Source organism: Furipterus horrens, unplaced genomic scaffold (genome assembly GCF_987537825.1).
Source record: "Furipterus horrens unplaced genomic scaffold, mFurHor1.1.pri manual_scaffold_5, whole genome shotgun sequence".
NCBI classification, from domain to species: Eukaryota; Metazoa; Chordata; class Mammalia; order Chiroptera; family Furipteridae; genus Furipterus; species Furipterus horrens.
Genome location: NW_028327175.1, coordinates 182178726 through 182198788, shown reverse-complemented (window position 1 = coordinate 182198788; position 20063 = coordinate 182178726). Strand labels below are relative to the sequence as shown.

At 43.5% G+C, this 20063-nt stretch overlaps 1 protein-coding gene across 2 annotated transcripts in view; it reads right to left on the bottom strand.

Moving 5' to 3' along the window:
- Positions 1–20063, bottom strand: part of SUFU (SUFU negative regulator of hedgehog signaling) — a 98886-nt gene that overhangs the window by 63771 nt on the left and 15052 nt on the right. For both annotated transcript variants that reach the window (XM_090278509.1, XM_090278510.1), the window contains exon 3: positions 4909–5045. In XM_090278509.1, coding sequence (XP_090134635.1) covers positions 4909–5045 — 137 coding nt within the window. The remainder of the gene's footprint in view (positions 1–4908; positions 5046–20063) is intronic.

Genomic DNA, 20063 nt, shown 5'->3' with positions numbered 1-20063 from the left:
TCTAAAAGGGTTTTACTGTTAAACAGGGTATTTATTGTCAATTGATTTTAGAGAGGAAGGGAGAAAAAGAGAGGAACATTGAGTTTTGTTGTTCCACTAATGTATGCATTCATTGGCTGATTCTCAAATGTGCCCGGATAAGGGATCAAACCTGCAATCTTGGCATATCAATATGACATTCTAAGCAAATTTTACCTGGCCAGGATCATATAAAATTTTAAAAGACTGAATAATAATAATATTGCCGGTAATATTATAGTTCTCACTACATAACTGCTCTAAATTTTTGACAGGTATTAACTCATTTTATGCTCTCAATAACTTCACTTGTAGCTGCTATTATTATCCCTGCTTTATAGATAAGTGAAAGGGTTACACTGCCCAAGGTCAGGAGGCAGCAACTGGCAGGGCTGAGATAAAAATGCAGCTGTCTGGATCCAGGGGCTATGCCCTTAACAATCACACTACGGTGCCCCCCTGATCTGGCGGTCACATGCAGGATGGGAAACACTAGAGGTAAGAGGTGTGGAAATGGATGCTCCTCAGCCTATTGCCAACAAGTTCTGGCACATGGAGCTGAGGACCTGTACTAGGCAGTGAAATAGGAAAAAAAAAGAAAAGATGATGATTAAAAGTAGGCACAAGGGAGGTTTCTAGAGAACCAGCCTGTTTCTTGATTTGGGTGCTAGCTATATGAATGTGTTCAGTTTGTGAAAGCTCATCCAGCTGTATTTTTTATATACATATTTTCATGAATGAAAACTTTAAAAATGGAAGAATGGATTTAAGATGATTTTGGTAATATTATGAATGCCTTTTGTCCTCCTCTATTTTCCAAATGTTCCAGAATATCCAAGCGAGGCATCATGGAGCTCAGAGGCCACGCTGACTAGTACAGTCACCCAAGCGGATGATTTGCAAACCTCACCTTCTAGCCTGACACATTCAGCAGCCCAGGGATCTGCTGAGCTACGGACAACACGGCATCATGGTTAAGAGAATGGCATTAAGAGCTATGGCGCCTGGCCCTGACTAGTGTGGCTCAGTGGATGGGGTGCCATTCTGCAAACCAAAAGGTCACCAGCTTGATTCCCAGTCAGGCTACATGCCTGAGTTGCAGGCCAGGTCCCCACTGGGGGATGTGCTGAGAGGCAACCAATTGATGTGTCTCTCTCACACTGGTGTTTCTCTCCCTCTCTTTCTCCTTCCCTTCCTTTCTCTCTAAAAATAAATAACATCTTAAATATATATATATATAGAGAGAGAGAGAGAGAGCGGTAGAGAGCGTGAGTGCGCTTGCTACACTGCCTTTGCACCTACTAGATGTGTGATCTTGAACATGCTACTCTACCTCTCTGTATTGTCCTGCTTTCTGCAGCTATGAAGCTGGTATAATACAGTGCCTAACTCCCAGGCTTTACTGCATATTAAATGAGCATTTACAACTGTGCCTGGGATGTAGAACACATACTAAATGTTAGCTCCTATCCTTACCATTTAGGCCCACAGCCACGGTCTCCTCTCTCACATCAGTTATTGTATACTTTGTTTTTATCATTTCCCTGTTATTGAGATAATTTATTATTATTCCCTGCTATGTTCCAAAAAGAATTTAAGGTAGATTTGTTTTAGCTACTATTTAAGTAGTATAATCATATTAAAGAAAATGTGGAACAGAGAAAATCAAGTATTACTCTTTTAGGAGTGTAGGCGCCCTGTCGTTGCTATGAAATGCTTGAAGTGATCTGCAGGCACAAACCATAGCCATCACATTAGAGCCACCATACAAGAGCCATTGGTGAAGAAGGGACGATAGAGCACACATCAGTCAACAGACACTCACAAAACAGCCAAAACTTTTCATTTTGAAAAGCTGAACGGTTAGAAGGACAGTACAATGAATACCAATATGCCCTTCACCTAGATTCACCAGTTGTTAACATTTTACTATGTTTGCTTTCTCTTCTCTCTCTCTCTTTCCACACACTTCATTTGCTGAACTGTTAGAAAATTAAGTTGCAGACATCATATCATTGCATTCATAAATACTTTAGCTTTTATCTCCTAAGGACATTATCCTATATAACCATAATACCATACATATCATACCCAAGGAATTTCATGGTTGCTCATACAATCAATTATCTAATACACAGTTTATATTTATATTTTTTCCAACTGTCCTAAAAATGACCTTATTTTTTCAGTTTAGAATCCAATCAAGGATCATAAATGTATTTAAACTGTCATTTTCCCTTTAATTTAGGACAACCCCCACCCCTTGCCTTTTTATATCTTTCATAGAATTGACATTTTTTGAAGAGTACAGGCAGTCGTTTTACAATCTGGATTTGTATGTTTGCTCAGGAGTCAACTCAGGTGAAACATTCTTGCAAAAGTGCTACATAGCTGATATTTTATACTTCACACTGCAACACATAAAGAGTTACATAATAATAATTTGTTCCATTATTGGTATTACTACATTTGATCATTTGGTTAAAGTGTTATCCACCCAAATCTTTTCATTATAAAGGAATTATTTTTCTCTTTGTAATAAGTAATCTGTAGAGGGATCCTCTGAGTCCTTGTAAATATATCTGGTTCCCCAACAATCTTTTTATCCAATGGTTATAGCATCTGTTGATAATCTACCTGAATCGTTGCAAAATGGTCACTAGTGATATTTATGGTGTGGTTGAAATGAAGCCTGACAAATCAAATTCTATTCTTACACTCACCTACATTATTATTTCATAACTGTAATATCAGAACTATGTCAGAAGTTCATCTGCTTGACCCCAGCTGACAATAATTCACAACACCTTACATTTCTCTGATCTCTGTCCACCTGAGCAAGTACATTAAGTAGAAACAAACATATAAATGCACTGATTTAAGCAGCAGGCAAGGAGATACCTGCCTATACAAGCAAGAGGTTGCCTAGTATTTAGAATCCCCTTTCCTATAGCAGGTCAAATTCCACATCAAAAAAAAGGCTATTTTGCCCTGACTGGTGTGGCTCAGCTGGTTGGGCGTCGTCCCACAAAGTGAAGGGTTGCCAGCTGAATTCCCGGTCAGGGCATGTGCCTCGGTTGCAGATTTGATCCCCAGTCGGGGTAACCAATAATGTTTCTCTCCCTCTCTCCCCTTCCCTTCTCCTCTAAAATAAAAATAAAAATAAAATACAATAAAATAAAAAAATTTTTAAAGAAAGGTCTATTTTTCCAAAAACAGCTCTATATTTGAGGTCAGCTTCAGGCATCCCAAAAAGGGAGAGAAGGGAAACACAAAGTGTTCAGGCAGCAGACTCTTGGCACAATTTTTTTTTTCTTGGTACAATTTTGAAAGTTTCTTGAAACCACACTAGGATAATACCAAATCACATGTGTCAGCTGTTCCAGACAGCATGCTTACCTGACCCTGTGAATGTTACTTGTTCCTGGTCAACAGTTCTTTAGAGCCCAAACACCATCCCCAGACCAGATGGAGTTGTTTTAGAAACAGATATCCCATGCCCACCTCTGACCAACTGAATCAGAGCCCTGTGGAAGACTCTGGGAATGTGTGTTGACAAGCTCCTCAGGGCATCTAAGGAGCAGCCAGGTTTGAGAACCCTTGCTTAGAGAAGACCCACACTGTAGCCTCCAAAATGAAACTATTCCACAGTACACACATGGCAGACAGTAGTTAGTATCAGTCCTATTATGTGACAGCCACCCTGCCAACAACCGGGTCTGGAATGAGAGCAGAGGAGTTCAACCCAGAGGCACTACTGAGCCCCCAATTTATAATCTACTAGAGGCTGAAAAAGGTCACTGCACTTAAGAGAAGCTGCCAGATCTATGGTTCTTCAAATTTAGTTTCTATCAGAAGCATCTGGGAATATCACCCCCAAAGATTCCGAGCCAGAGGTCTCCTGTGGGACTCAGGAATATGTGTTTGCAACCAATGCTCTAAGTGCAGGGGTCTGAGGACCACACTTTAAGAGACCCTGGCCTCAATGCTGCTCTGCCCTTATCTATAAACAGTCAAAGAGCAATAGAGTTGGATAAAGTTTCTTGGTCTACATTTGAGGCTACTTACCAAACCAAAGAATCAAATCTGAGGTCACTGGGAAATGCTTCTGAGCAAATTAGCCACACAGAAACATTCAGGTGATATGAAACCCTTCATAAAAGGTACTAAATCTCACTCCAACACTTCATCCCACTGAAGGACAGGCAAGCTGAGCCAAGAGTGGGAGACCAAGAGCTCAGCACAAAGCCCCACTTCAGGTTCCATATTAGCAGCTTCCAGGGGGCAACAGGAGCAGAGGTTCATCTCCTAGAGGGCACTTGAATCAAGTAATATTTCTGACTATTACGGTCCTGCCTGATGCCAGCTTCTCCTTCACACTGTGAGGGAGCAAGCTCCTGGCAATTCCTCCTTCCTGTCCACGCTCTATTGTTAGCCCAAGCCTTTGTCAAGATTAACATGTGTGCTTGTGGCCCCAGAAACAGAAATGGTTTAGGTCACTGGCAGCAGGAAGCAAAGACAGTGCTGATTATGGAAAATGGGGCAGACAGAGAGGCGCTGGTCAGTTCCATGCCAAGTTGGCCTTCGGCTCACCGGGACTCAGAAGCACGGCTATCAGACTGTAACAAGGGCTCAGGGTGTCGCAACAGCAGCATGGACTCTCACTTGCTGCCAGAGGTCATAGTGACATAGCCTTCTCTTCCATGGCCCAGGGAGCTTTCTATCCCCAAACACCAGGCAAAACAAGTCATCACCCTCATGGTACAAACGGGGTATAGTACTCCCAGGAAAGGTCCCTCTGCAGATATTAAAACATACCTGTGAGTTCCCAAAGCCAACCAAACTCATGACAATAAAACCACCACACCAGTCAGCTCTTGGGGATCTTACCTGACTGGAACACGTATCTGGCCAAGCCCTGCATTAGCTCTGCTGGCCATGTTGGGGGAGCAGACTCCCCTGTTTCTCTCTTCAGACGAAATGTCAACTCAAAGCCAAAACCACTAGGTCCGTCCGTTCCTGTAAATCTGAAAGACATAAAAAGCAAATATTTTTAGCTCAACTACTTTAGGAAAAAGAAAAACACTGTTTTAAAAGTCTATTTAAAGTTCCCCCTTATTCTTGGTGGCCTTACCATCCAAATCCCCTAGTCAGATGAATCTCCCAGAATGTGAACTTTGAAAGGAGAAAGGACCTCAATACCCTGGAAGGAAACAGAACTTTAGCCTCACCCTCCAGCCAGTTATAGTACTTGCATATGAACTTGGCCCAGCCAATCAAATTCCCCTGCTGGCATTCTGAATTACAAGTTCCACATTTTGTGACTCTGGAACATTCCTTTCTGCGTGATTGAGGGTCCATTACTGAAAAATCTTCCTTATTCATGTTCCATATCTTTTCAGGTTGTTAATAAGCACCTAATAAGTTTTCTAAGGATACTGGTCCTGCTGTATGCTCTGTGAGGATGAGACCCTGTCTCTGCTCTCACCTCCCCACTGGCCCACAAGGGCACAAGCCTTGGGCTGGACTGTCGGGCCTCCAAACTCAGCATTTGCAGACAGGTCCCAGGGCAGATCCCAAACACTGCGAGGGCCTGTGTTCTCCCTGAAACCTGCACCCCATGCGCATTCATCAATCAGCACGTGTGAGTCCTAAAACCTGGTGCCTCGTGTGCACTCTTCAATCACTGGAAACTTAAGGTAGCAAGGTTTGCCCTTCCTTCCCATCCCCAGGCAGCCCAGAATGAGAAAAGTTCCTGCCTCTGGAGCCACACTCATCACAATGACAATGAGGCAACGAAGGCCTGCCTCCCTGCCTGCTAGGAAATGCTTGGGAGCCCCAAGTCTCCGGAGAGGGAGCTGATATGGATTAGAAGGCAAGGCCTGATTGGGGGGCGAGGGGCACACACCTCCCCAGGTGAGAGAAGTGTCAGGGAGTGTTCCTGAGAGCTCAGGAGGCCTGCCAGCATGGGAAGGGTTAAAAGTTAAACTACATTCATGATATAATTTTCAGTAATTATATCTTGTACAAACATGAGCCACAATGATTATACACGTGTAAGCTGCTCAGCATACAAATACAAACCATAAACTAAGATGACAGCCCACACCTTCTTGCCAGACAAGCTACTGGAACAGGGGGTCAGAAGGGAGAATTCTGAAGGGGTGGTGATGCAGTGGTACTTCCCTTCCTCTTCATCCTCCTTCTCCTCCTCATCGTCACCACCAATCCCAAGAGGCCAGGCCCAGAGAGTAAACAGAAAGACACTCAAAAGCGTAGAAGCTCTGATACCAGTCCTTGCCCTGCTGTGTGCCTAGGTGAACTCAGACTTCCTATACTTGCTATGGTGGGGTGATCACCCACCATAGCTAAGTTCTCTAAAGGACTGAAAAAGAACCCATCCTTAAAGTCACCATTATCATACCCAATTATATTCAAAGGAGGTGTCCACAGTTTGCATTTCCTTTGAGCATCTCACAATGTGGGAACCAAAATCCATTTTGAGGGTACACACCTAGAATTTTGGAGACCATGCTAGAAGATGCTTGGCAGGACACAGTGTAAGCTACTGTCTTTGCTTGCTGAACTACCTTGTTTGGGGGCAATTCCACGCAGGGAAGTTGAGGGAATAGCTAAGCAAACTGAGGCGAGAAGAGCTGTCTCCCCGGGGCTGCAGGTATAAGAGTGTGAAAACCTGGGGAAATGCAAGACTGACTGGGAATTAAAACTCTATAAAAGGAGATGGGTCACTAGGTCAAAGGGAAGATTTCAAGCAGCCACCAGTTAGAGGCAGCTTTGTAAAATGTATTAGACTATTACTCCAGGGCTTTCATCTTGGGCCAAGATAAATATATGATTTCTAACCACAAAAACTTGAGAAACACACTAAAAGAAACATGTTCCTCGGGATGCAGAGAGAAAAAAATCACATGCATCCAAACAGCACCACCTCTCTAAGGAGGGCTGTGCACACTTGCACATGCATGTAGGGGTGTGCATGCACGCACATGCACGTGTATACCATCTGCCTCCACACAGGGTGCTTTCTAGGCCAGCTCTGTGGTGGGCAGGCCAGCCCTCATAGGACGAGCTGGGAGGGACAGGCCCAGCCAGATGGTCCCCACCTGTGTTTGATTACCACCCACCAGGCTGGCTGGACAAAACCTCTAAACTCTGAAACATGAATTTGCAATGGCCCAGCCTCAGGATAAACACACAACCTGGAGCCTGTCAGGTCTCTTTTTTCAAAGCAGACTGCCCAGGCAATAGCCAAGTGACAGGATCATTCAGTCTTTAAAGTCCCCTGTAGGGGCCTGGCTTGGTCTGGACTTCCTCAACATGAGAGCTTCTCCAGCCAAAGCAGTTTTGTCTGACCAGAGGATGAAGCCCCTCCTAGGGAGCAGCTGTCTCTCCCATCTTCCAAGAAAGGAAAACATGAGAGGAAATTGGCCTGTGTGGCAGAAGGTGGGATCTGGGTCAGAGCAAAGAATTTTTCTAACACAGAGGCTGCTAAAATACTGGCTGGTGGAAAAGGGGCCAATGGAATTTCTTGCAACAGGAATTTTTTTAAATTACATTACAGATTCTCTGCAGTCTGGTGTGGGGGGTGGTGAGGGGTTCTAACTGTCTTGTTGCAGAAGGATCAATGAGATGGCCTCTAAAAATTGTTTCCAGCTCAAGAACTTCTGACCTTGCTCATTGAGGTGCCCAGGGGAGAGGCTGGCTTTGTCCCAGCAGCTTGGTGAGCCTAGGAAAGGCTGTGCCAACCTTAAGAGTAACATCAAACCTACTGACAGGAAGAACACATACCTTAAGTCCTAGACACAACTGCCCAACCCCTGGAACTGCCCAAAGGTTTGTATCAAAGCATCTGACTAAGAAGGCATCACTCAGCCATTTTGTTAGAGGACAAAATGACCGCTAACTCCAGGCAGAAGATGAATAGGAAAGATTTTTCTGGGGAAAACACAACAGCTGGGGTGAGCAGAAAGAGATGACCTAAAAGTTGGCATCTCATGCTCAACACCATTAATTATTAGGGAAATTCAAATCAAAACCACAATAAGGTACCATTTCACATGTTCTAAAATGGCTAAAATAAAAGACAGGCAATAATAAATGTTGATGAGACTGTAGAGAAAATTAGACCACTCATACACTGAAGGTAGGAATGTAAAATGGCAGACCTGCTTCGTAAAACAGCTGGGCAGGGCCTCAAAGAGTTAAGAGTTACCATATGACCCAACACTTCCACCCCAAAAGTACAGACAATGTATGTTCACACAAAAACCTATACGCTAATGTTCCTAGTAGAAATATCCGTAACAGCTAAAAAGTAGAAGCAACCCACTGTCATCAATAGCTAATTGGGTAAACGAAACATAGTGTATTCATACAATGGAATAAAAAGGAATGATGTGTTGACACAGGCTACAGCAGGGATGAACCCTGAAAACATTATGCTAAGTGAATAAAGCCGGATACAAACAGCTACATGTGGTGTGATTCCATTTATATGGAATGTCCAGAATAGACAAATGCATAGAGACAGGGAACAGGGGGAGGAAAGAATGGGGAGTGGCGGCTAATGGGCACAGAGTTTCTTTTGGGGGTGATGGAAATGTTCTGGAATTAAATAGTGATGATGTTTGCACAACCTTGTGAATATACTAAAAAATACTAAACTGTACGTTTTAAATGGGTGAATTTCATGCTTTGTGAATTATATCTTAAAAACAAACAAAAAACCTGGCATCTCAGATATACCTAAATGCTAGGAGAGGCAAGGCCCACTATACCAAGTAAGTGGGTCTTTATCTGGTTCTATTATTAATAACCACTATGATAAACTATGACACCTATTAAATTTGAGGCCTTGGACTAAACACTTTTCCTATGTCATAGCATTTAATCCTCCAACAGCTCCATGACTCAGCTATTTCACTAATATATGCAAAAATAATTTGAAAGAGTTTAGTAAAATTCCACAAATCACATGGCAAGCAAGTGATGAAACTTAGACTTGAGGTCTGCCTGACTCCAAAGCCCATCTTATTACTGTGTGACCTCAGGCAACATATTTAACTTCCTGTGCCTCAGTTTCCTCATCTATAAAAAGGGAATAATAATAAGCAACAATAACTATTTTAGAGTTATTGTGAGGATTAAATGTTTAAAAAGTGGAACACTGTAAACATTATATCACTAACATTAAGTGGAAGAAGCCAGTTACAAAAGACCATATATCATATGATTCCATTTATATGATATAATGAAGAATATATTGTGATATATAAATTATATATTCATTACACAAAATGTTCAGAATAGGCAAATCTATAGAGACAAAGTAGATTTTAAATTGCCTAGGGCTGGGAGACTGGTGACAAATGTGGAGTGCCTGCTAATGGGGGTGGGGTTCCTTTTGAGGGTAATGAAAAAGTCCTGAAATTAAATTATGATGATGGTTACATAACTATGAATATACTAAAAACCACTAAATTGTACACTTTAAGTGGGGGACTGTATAGTATGTGAATTATATCTCAATAAAGCTGCTTTTTAAAAAAACATTTTATTTATTCATTTTTAGAGAGAGGGGAGAGAGAAAGAGGATAGAAACATTGATGTGAGAGAGAAACGTCGACTGGCTGCCTCTCACATGCGCCCTGATGGGGCACCAAATCTAGATCCTGGGCACGTGGCCTTACTGGGAATTGAACCGGCAACCCTTTGCTTTGTGGGACGACATCCAACTGAGTCACACCAGTCAGGGCTAAAGCTGTATTTTAAAATTGTGGGGGAAAAAACTAAAGACCCATAGTTAAAAAAAAATCACAAACTATAAATATATGGATACAGACATCCGCTTTATGCATACAACAAGATGTTCAACCTTACTCATAAGAGAAGTATGACTTAAATACAAATTAGAAACAATGAGATACCAATCCTGCCTATCAGATTGGCAAAAATTAAAAGTATAATATCATATTTATTGGTGAGGCTACGGGAAAAGATGCAGTCTCAAATGTTGTTAGTGGGGATATAACTTAGTATAGCCTTTTTGGAGGGGAAGTTAGTTATGCCTAACAAAATTATATACGTGTTTACTTTCGACCCAGTAATCCCACTTCTAAGAATTTGTAATTGGAAAATATTGGAAACAATACAAATGCCCACATTCTAATCCCTGCAACCTGTATATGTTACCTTCATAGCAAAAGGGACTTTGCAGATATGATTAAAATAAAGATCTTTAAAAAAATAAACAAAAAACTATTTTTTAATCCTCACTCCCGGGTATGTTTATTCATTTTAGAGAAAGAGGAAGGGAGGGAGAGAAGAAGGGGGGAGGTGGAAGGGGGAGAGAGACAGAGAGATAGAGAGACAGAAACATCAATTGGTTGCCTCCCATACATGCCCCAACCGGGAATCAAACCCACAACTTCTGGTATGTAGAATGATGCTTCAACCAACTGAGCAAATTAAAGCTCTTGAGATGGGGAGATTATACTGGATTGTCTGGGTGAGCCCCTTCTAACTACAAAGTTCTTAAAAGTAGGAGAGGTAGAAGAGTAGGTCAGAGAGATGTGATATGAGGACCTGGCCTGTCCTTGCTGGCTTTTGAGATGGAGGAAGGGGCACGAGCCAAGGAATGTGGGAGGCCTTGAGAAAATGGAAAAGGCAAGGAAACTGATTCTCCCTTAGAGCCTCTAGAACAGAATGCAGTCTGGCTGATACCCTGACTTTAGCCCAATGAGACCCATGTCAGACTTCTGACCTCCAGAACTGTGTAAGATAATAAAGGTGTGTTGTTTTAAGCCACTAAATATGTGGTCATTTATTATAGCAGCAATACAAAACTAATACAGCCAAGTCAGAATCCTGGGAGTCACCATACGGTCCAGTCACTGAGTTGCCAACTCTCCTCCCCGCTCCTCAGCAGCTCTCAGATCTGTCCTCTCCACCCCCGTACCATGGCTGAGCCTCCTGCATCCCTCAGTTGGATGGCCAACACTGATCTCCTGCCTCCTGGCCTATTCTTCTCTCTGATGGAAATACAATACGCCTCTTCCCTGCTTAAAAATCCTCCAAAGCCCACCCCATGAACCTTTGGGATAAAGCCTAGGCTGCTCAGCAACTCTCACAATGAACTGCGTCCCACTCACCTCCTCTGCCTCGTGTTCTAAGCACCAGATCCAGCAAATGAAATGGCAGATCTCAGGTCATACCAATGACTTCCTCAACTCTGAGCTGCACCAAATGTTCCTTCTTTCTTTGCCCTCTGCTAATCTTCAGGAAGGCTCAGGTGTTACCTACCCTTTCTGAGCTGGGTGCCTAAACTGAATATCTTCTGTTTGCGATTCCTGAGCCATCCCCATCGTGGCAGACAGATCCAGAGGTGGCCCTCGCAATCCCTGCCTCCTGGTGTTCATGCCTTTGTGGAATCCTCTCACCCTGAATGAGGACAGGAACTGGGACTTGCTTTGAACACCACCCTAGGTGATGGAATAGCACTCCCATGGTTAGGTTATGTAAGACCACATCTGGCTAGCAGTCTCTACCTTTGCTACTTGCTTTAAAAAAGCTTCCTTGAAGGGGGTGGGACCACTGGAGGGAAGGGGTGTACTGGGCGGAGGGGAGCAAAGGGGAAAAAATTGGGACAACCGTAACAGATCCTTCCCCAGCAGAGCCTCTGATAGAATGTGGTACAGCTGGCACTGTACTTGCAGCCTTGTGAGACCCTGAGCAGAAGACCTGGCTAAGCTATGCCTGTACTCCTAGTCTAGGCTGCTCAGTTTGGTAATTTGTTACACAGCCAAAGAAAACCAACACATCCACCTTGTTCTCTTCCCTATAAGGCTGACCTGTGTAGGCTCCTGAGTCCTCTGGCTAGCAACTGGGTTCAGCCAGTGGGAGCTCTGACAGGAAATCAGAGGGAGAGAGGACAGAGAGGTTAAGGCTCTCTCCCTAAGAGATTGCCTGGAATTGACTGTGCCACTCAATGAAAGGTCACTGTGGAGGGTCACTCTGAAGGTCACTACACAACTCTTTCCTTCTAGGTTTTTGAATGTGCCACAATTTAGAGCATCTGACACCGGCTACTGGGGTACCTAACACCTAGGACAAGACTCTAAAACAAATATTTTAAAATTGATCAATCTGCCCTGGCCAGTGTGGCTCAGTTGGTTGGAGCATCATCCTGTAACTGAATGGTTGCAGGTTCGATCCCCAGTTGGGGTGCGTATGGGAGACAACCCACTGATGTTTCTCTCACACATCGATCTTTCTCTCTCTTCCTCTCTCTCTAAAAGCCATAAAAAAAAGTTCTCAGGTGAGGATATAAATAAATAAATAAATAAATTTGATCAATTCATCAATTGGTTTGCAAATGTGGGTAAATTATGTATTCATACTGGAATTTGTTTTCCATATTATGAGAGGAGTGTAACTATCATCTATTACAAAACCAGGAAAATCATATATGAGTTTCTTGACCATTTTACGTGACCATGCTTCTCATTGGATATGAGGCTGCTTCTAAAGCTGCACTCTTGTGGCACATATCTTTATGTATATTGCTTCACACACACCCCCCCCCGCAAATACTCCACATTTAGGAGTCCCATAATAAGAGATTTTAAAAGTTGATTTGTGAGTACTTAGGAAAGGAGGTGTTATCAGTAGGATCTAGCTCTGTGTGTGTGTATGTGTATCATAATATCATATGTGACTAACTTTATCCCCCTTTTTGGGTAGGGTCACCAAACTGGCAGGTCTGGAAAATGAGGCAGGCCACAGTTGTTGGACAGTGTTTCTGATATTGACCTGCCTTTCCATCCTTAGGTCCCACTACACCCCCACCATTACCAACCTTGTGCTGTGACTCCCAGCTGACCCCCATCCCCCAAACATGTTCCCTGTCCCATGCTATGACTGCTACTGGCCCCTTGGCCTAGAAGACTGTTCTAGTCCAGCCTTACATTCCCAAGTCGTCTTGTCAATGCCTTCTAATGACCACATCTTTAAGTGAAAGTATGCTCTTTTTCCACACCATTTTTCTTAGAGCACTGTTTTTTCTCTAATGCAGTACTACTTCATGTGATCTCCCCTACATTTTAAGCAGGGGTCTCTCACATTATACTGTGGACTCTTGCCATTCTTCTTTTCCTTTGTAGTCCTCCAAAGTGACAAACACTGAACACAGAACGATGCTGGGCACTTAGTGAGTGCTCAATAGCTAGTGACTGACTATTGGTGCCATGTACATACTGAGGCTAAATAAATGTTTACTAACTAGACTAAATCTGAGAAAAGAGGCAACGTTTTACAAGATTTAGGGTAAGAGATAAGGAGGTAAATGGCAACCCAAGGTTGTGTATGGGCTGAAGTGCTTAGGCAGAGTGCTGAGCTTGCCAGTAGTGCAGAGAAACTGAGAAGTGAGGATAATAGATGCCAGAGATTCTTAGTCTTGGGTTCTTTGCTCACTTCGTAGGTCCCAGAGTGGACTTAGGGTGGAAATTGCTTAAAATTAGAGAGGAGTCTAGCAACAATGGCAAGAATAGAGGCAGTAGGGGTCACCAGAGCTAATACAAACCCCAGCTCTACCACTCTCTAACTGATTCTTGGGCAAGTTAACTTCCATGTGCACCGGCTTCCCCACCTGTTAAACTGGGACAAGAATATTTAATTCACAGGGTGATTGGGAGGCTTTTAATGGCATGGCACAGTGTCTAGCACCCAGCAAGCACCCCTACATGGAAGCTAGTATTCACCTTTTGTTTAGTTGGTGATCACTAGACACAGTTCCTACTCATCAATTCTCTTTGAAAACGTCAGCAGATGCCATTAGCTTCCCTACTTCTGGACTCTGGAGCTTAATCAGTCCCAGTCCTTCAAGAGCTTCCCGGGGCTTTCAGCTTTGCCTAAGCTTCTGACTGTAAATTCCTCCCAGAACCAGGCCTGAGATGACTCCTGACTGTTACCACGCTTTGAGTGACAGCAATTACAACAGCATTCAGTAAGCAATTACTAAATAAACAACTGCAAAGATGGGGTTTTTATTTTGAATAATTCACAATTACTGACACTTCATAAGCAGTTTTTTAATGGTGTTTGGCAACTACAGAAGTCCTTATATGCTAGGTATAAAACTTTGTAAAATTATTTTGAAATATATTTATATGGCAACACTCTGACATAGCTAAGATTTTTTTAAACTTCCAGCTATTCCATTTTGTATAATATTTTAAAAAGAAGAAAAAGGTGGTAAGGGGGTTGGGGTGGGGAAAAAAGTGAGGAGATTAAGAAGTACAAATTGGCATTACAAAACAGTCACAGGGATGTAAAGCTCAGCATAGAGAGTATAACAACTATGTATGGTGTCAGGTGGGTACCAGACTTATCAAGGGGATGATTCCGTAAGTTATATAAATGTCTAACCACTATGCTGTACACCTGAAACTAACATAATATTGAATGTCAACTGTAATTGGAAAAACTTTTTAAATTAAAAGAAAAAAGAGGGAAGGAAGCGAGGAAGGAGGGGAGGAGGGAATGAAGGAAGGAGGGAAGGAGGGAGGGAAGGAAAAGAAGAAAGAAGAAAGAAACCTATCGGCTGAGACTCTGCACCCTCACACTAAGCTGGGACTCCAGTGAGGCTAGAGTGCAGGGCAGTCAACCTTTGAGTTTTCTTTTCTTTTTTGTTTATTAATTTTCAGAGAGAGGGAAACAGAGAAAGAGAAGGAGAGAAACATCGACTGGTTGCCTCTCACACGCCCCCAACTGGGGACCTGGGCTGCAACCCAGGCATGTGCCCTGACTGGGAATCAAACCAGTGACCTTTTGGTTCACAGGCCAGCACTCAGTCCACTGAGCCACACCAGCCAGGGCAGTCACCTTTGAGTTTTAACTGTGAATAGTAGATGTTCTTTCTACTACACGCCATCCAACCAGATTCAGGGAATGCATTTGCCTCATTCAAGTAGATATTTCTTGGGATCCCTTGCTGGGAGCCAAGGACCATATTCCCACAGCATTCCTCAAGTTTAAAAATAGTAGGTCCCAAGACTGACTCAGCTGAGAATCCAGCCAACAAACTCACCTGGCTCCCAACACTTAGGTGGCTTAATTCCATCCCAGTAGGCAAAGAGCTTCCCAGACTGGACACAAAATTGAACTAAAGCATGAAGCAGACCCTTTCGCTGCAGGGTGGTGAAAACTCACAGTTCACTCTCCCCTAGTGGAGACCTACTGTACCTTTTTCCCTCTATTCCCAACCATCACCAAAGAACTGAAAGGTCAGTCAGTCCCCTGAGGGATTTCAAGCCAGAATGGCACTCTCTAGGAATTCTGGGCCAACAAAGAGCTTGGTGCCTGGGTTTCTTAGCATCATTATGGCAGCTGCAACTCTTGGCTTTGGTTTAAAGCAGCATCTGTACAAATATCTTTTTAAAAATAAAAAGGACAGGCTAGGCCAATGACAGCAAGATCAGAGTCTGATTGGGAAGTGAGGTACCATCTGTACACAGGTGTATAGCTTGGGGGCTTCCTGCACACCCAAGAGCAAGGCATTCTGCCCAAGGGCCTTTTGTCTACCTACTACCCTCTGGGAAGCCAAATGCCCCAGATTGAGACATCTGAATGAAGGTAATGGGAAGAAACAAATCTTTTCAGCATCTCAGTTCCCCAAGGGCTGTACTTTTGTGTGTTCTGTACATCGGCCCATCACGTCACAGCTGAGCAACTGAGAAATGGTAATAATATTCCCATTGCTGTCCAAAAAGATAATCAGGCTGAGACATTCAATGACAAGCAAGATAAGACAGTATTAAAAAGCAATGAGCTTTCCTCTCAGTCACTATCAAAGATTCAAATATCTTAATGGCATTTCCTTTGAGCCACTCCTGCTGCTGTTTCCTTTTTAGGGAAATAAAACCATCACTCAATTCTGTTCTCTTGCTTTTGTACCAGTGCCGAGGTCCCACACTGCTGCAAGTTTCCTAAAGCCCCACTCCTGCCCCACACTGCATCATCCCTTTGCTTCCCTCCTCAGTCAACAGTAATTTGTTCAATGTCACATTTTCTACATTGCCTTCGAACTCTCCAGCCTCGTCTTGCCCCAACCTTCTCCTCTCTTACAAGCCCCAAACTTTACTGGCCCACTTTCTGTTCCTTGGACTCCTTCCTACCTCAGGGACTTTGTACTAGCTATTTTCACTAATTACAATCTTCACATGGTTCAGTGACCAGAGCATTGTATAACTTCCAGGAGCACCAACTGCACAGAAAGCCACTGGATGGTTCTGAGCAGACAAGTGACATGCATGAGATGCTGTGAACACTGCCCCCAGCCACAAAGCTAGCACAGAACTAGGGGACCCACATCAGCAATGCTCCTACAAAGCTCCAATGCCAAAGGGTCCCTGCTCAGCTACTGGCTTCCTTCTGGGCCCTTTCTATGGGCAAAACTCCTGGCTACAAGAATGAGAGACTGCCACACTAGCTCTAAGAGGGCGGGAATCCAGCATGTCTATGACCCAAAATATTGGAAAAGCTGGAGTAAGAAGGAGAACGGGTTAGGGCAAGCCACAGTGTCATCTGTCAATTTTTATTATGTTTTTACCAATGACCACCAAGTTTTTCAGAAGCATTTAGGAGTCAAATCCATCACAGGCAGAAAGCACAGCCAGCCAGTCTGACCCCCTGGGATCAGGAGCCTGGGGCAGGCCTCATTCTCTAGTACTTACCCCTCCCCATAGGCATGGCTCCTGAGTGCCTGACCTCATGTTGAAAAGCCTGAGATCAGAGTAAGGGAAACTGGTGGTCAGAGCAAGGCACAAAGTGTCCTCAGGGTCAGCACTGGAAAAATAAAACATCTCCTGGATTGACCTTCTTGTGGAAAAGCTGACTCTATGACCCAGAACTCAAGAAGCCTGAATAACACAGGAGAGAGTAGGAAGGTAAGAAATCTTTGAAGGTCATTAGCTTTTACTAACATTCTATTAAAGGGCCTGGAGTCCAATGAACCATGCTTCTCTGAGAAACTCCTATAAACCCGTATTTCTCACTGACAAATGGGCAACTGGCCTAGCCCCAGACATAGTCCTGACCATGGTTCTGGTTCTGAGCCTCAGGACTTCTGCTTGCAAAGGGCCCTCCACCAGGCCTCTAGGCATGGACTACAGGAAAGAAGGAGGTTCTGCATGGTGACCCAAGGCTCCGAAGCTGCATCAGGCCCACCTCCCTACAATGCTTTCTAGTTAGAGGACCCTTCAGCCAAAAAGACTGGACTCTCCATGAAGTCCAGGACAGGAGCATGCTATTCGTTACTATATACCTCATGCCCAGAAACTATCCCAACAATTACTATCTCTGTAATGAATGAATGGCTGACCCTCCAAATGAAAAAGAGAGGCCAGTGATTAACACTGGATAGGAACCAAGTATACCACCCAACATCCAGTAGACCCAGTGCCAGGAGAGGGCAGTGGGCCACCCTTCTTCCTAGATCCATTGATCAGATCCTACTGCAAACATACAGTATGAGTATATTATTTGATTCCTATTTATGGCAGAAAGGCTCACAAGCTCTAAATGGTAGCCATTTATTTCAGGCAATTGCCTGAAAAATATCTCACCCCTATCTTGGCATCTGTGCTTATACCTGTGAACCTTCTGTATACCTTGGATACTGGGAGCCTGGGGCTCTCTGTAAGTCCAGTCTCACATTTTCTGTATCCACACACCCAATAAAGGGAGAAACTAGGAGAGTCATGGTGTTCACTTCCAGGTGACAATGATCACCAAATCTAAACACTGCTCACCTTTCTAAGGGAAAATGAACAACAGGAACAACACACAGCCTTGGGACTATCACTAACAGACATGGTAATCTGTGGTTAAACAATCAAGGTATTAAGTGGGAGGTCGGCAGCCAGTATAATCGGTACAGACACTACCTAAATTGCTCTTCACTTCTATGCAAAGTCAAGCAGCAAAAAAAAAAAAAAAAAAAAAAATGGATGTAGTGAATGCAACATGGCAATAAGTAGGAACCATCTTCCCAAACAAATGTGCTGTTTCCCGTATCTAGAAACCCTAGCAGCCACGAGCCAGCTGAATTTAGAAAACAGTGTTAGCCAGATAGCAGGGAAGCTTTGGAAGATGTTAAGTCCCAAAATGAGGGGACTCACACAAGACAGAAGCCCTACACACACACCTGGGAAAGCAGCACCCATGATTAACTGCTTACAGAAATCATCATGAGGACATATATAGGATCACAAACAAAAGATGATAGGATTAGGAATAATTTTTTTCTTTTATCCTTCTCTAATTTCCAACATTTTTGGTAAAATGGGTCAATTGTCTTTATAAATGAAAAAAAAGAAAAGCAAATTTAGAACTAAAAAGTGACAACAATGATGGATAGATAGAACAGGAAAAGTACAGGCCAGGAAAGTTTTGGATCTTGGACAATCCTCCTGACTGGATTCAACCAAGAGAGAGAGCTTGAAGTCTGACTGGGACCTCAAGGAGCCTGATGCACTCACTTCTCATCTAATACAAGGTTAAGCTTCCTAGGGTCTGCAGTCGACAAGTTTGCACACCAGTCTTCTATAGTCTGTACTGGAGAACACAGTCAATCATGAACCTTGGAAATGAGGTTGTAAACCTCAGGACCAGCTACAGACTTTATAGAAGATATCATTGTTTGGGAAAAGAAGGTAGAGAACTCATGAGTCAGCCACAGTTAAAACCAACAGAGACCGGCCAAGATGGAAACATAGGTAGACATGCTTCGCCACCCTCCACAACAATAAGAAGAAATACAACTACCTCAAAACTAAAAACAGCCAGAACTACCAGAAAACTGAACTGCATGGAAGTCCAACAAACAAAGATACAAGAAGCAATACTTATCCAAACAGCTAGGAGGGGCAGAGAAGGGGAGGAGAGGATGCAGTGTGGCAGCTGTGGTGGCAGCAACGGTAGCAAGGCAGTGGCTGTGGCCATCCAGCAGAAAGCGCAGTCACACACTAAGTCAGGAGGGACACATGGGGAGGGATTCCAGTCACAGACCAGACCACGCAGCTCATGGTTCTAGCACGCTTCTGACTGTGAAAACCAGTGGGGGCTGGGGTAGCAGAATAAATTGTCATACTCTCAGCAGAGTCCATTTGTTTAGAGGGCCCCCATGGTCCTAGAACATCTGCAAACCCACCCATTCTGGGAATCACAACCAGGCCAACAGCTAGAGGGATACCAGTCCCATAGAGGAAGAAGGAGAAGTGCCTGAAAAGGGGGTGAGTGCTGAGTAAGCAATATTGTTCCCTCTCAGACCCCTCCCCAACAGATAGCACCACAATGTGGTGAAATAGGTGGCCCATCCTGATGAATACCTAAGACTCAGCACCTTACAACATAACAGATGCCACAGCTCTACTTAAGACACAGAGGTAAACACAGGAGGCTGTCAAGCTGAGGAGACACAGAAGTATGGTCCAAAAGAGTTAGCAGATCAAGCTTCCAGTGGGAGAACTAAGTGATAAGGAGATAGCCAACCTAACAGATGCAGAGTTCAAAACACTGGTTGACTTGACAGACATGCTTGAGTATGACAAATGCATAAGGGAATAAATGAAGGACAGGCTAAGTGAAATGAAGGAAAAGCCACATGAAACCAATGGTGAAGGGAAGGAAGCCAGTGTTCAAATCAACAATTTGGAATATAGGAAGAAATAAATAGTAAACCAGTACAGAATGAAGAAACAAGAATTGAAAAAAATGAGGAGAGGTTTAGGAAGCTCTGGGTCAACTATAAACGTGCCAATATCCAAATCATAGGAATGCCAGAAGGAGAAGAGGAAGAGCAAGAAATTGAAAACTATGTGAAAGAATAATGAAGGAAAACTCCCAAAATTTGGTGAAGAAAATAGATATACAAGTCCAGGAAGCACATAGAATCCCGAACAATCTAGACCCAAAGAGGACAACACCAAGACCCATCATAATTAAAATGCTAAAGGTTAAAGATAAAG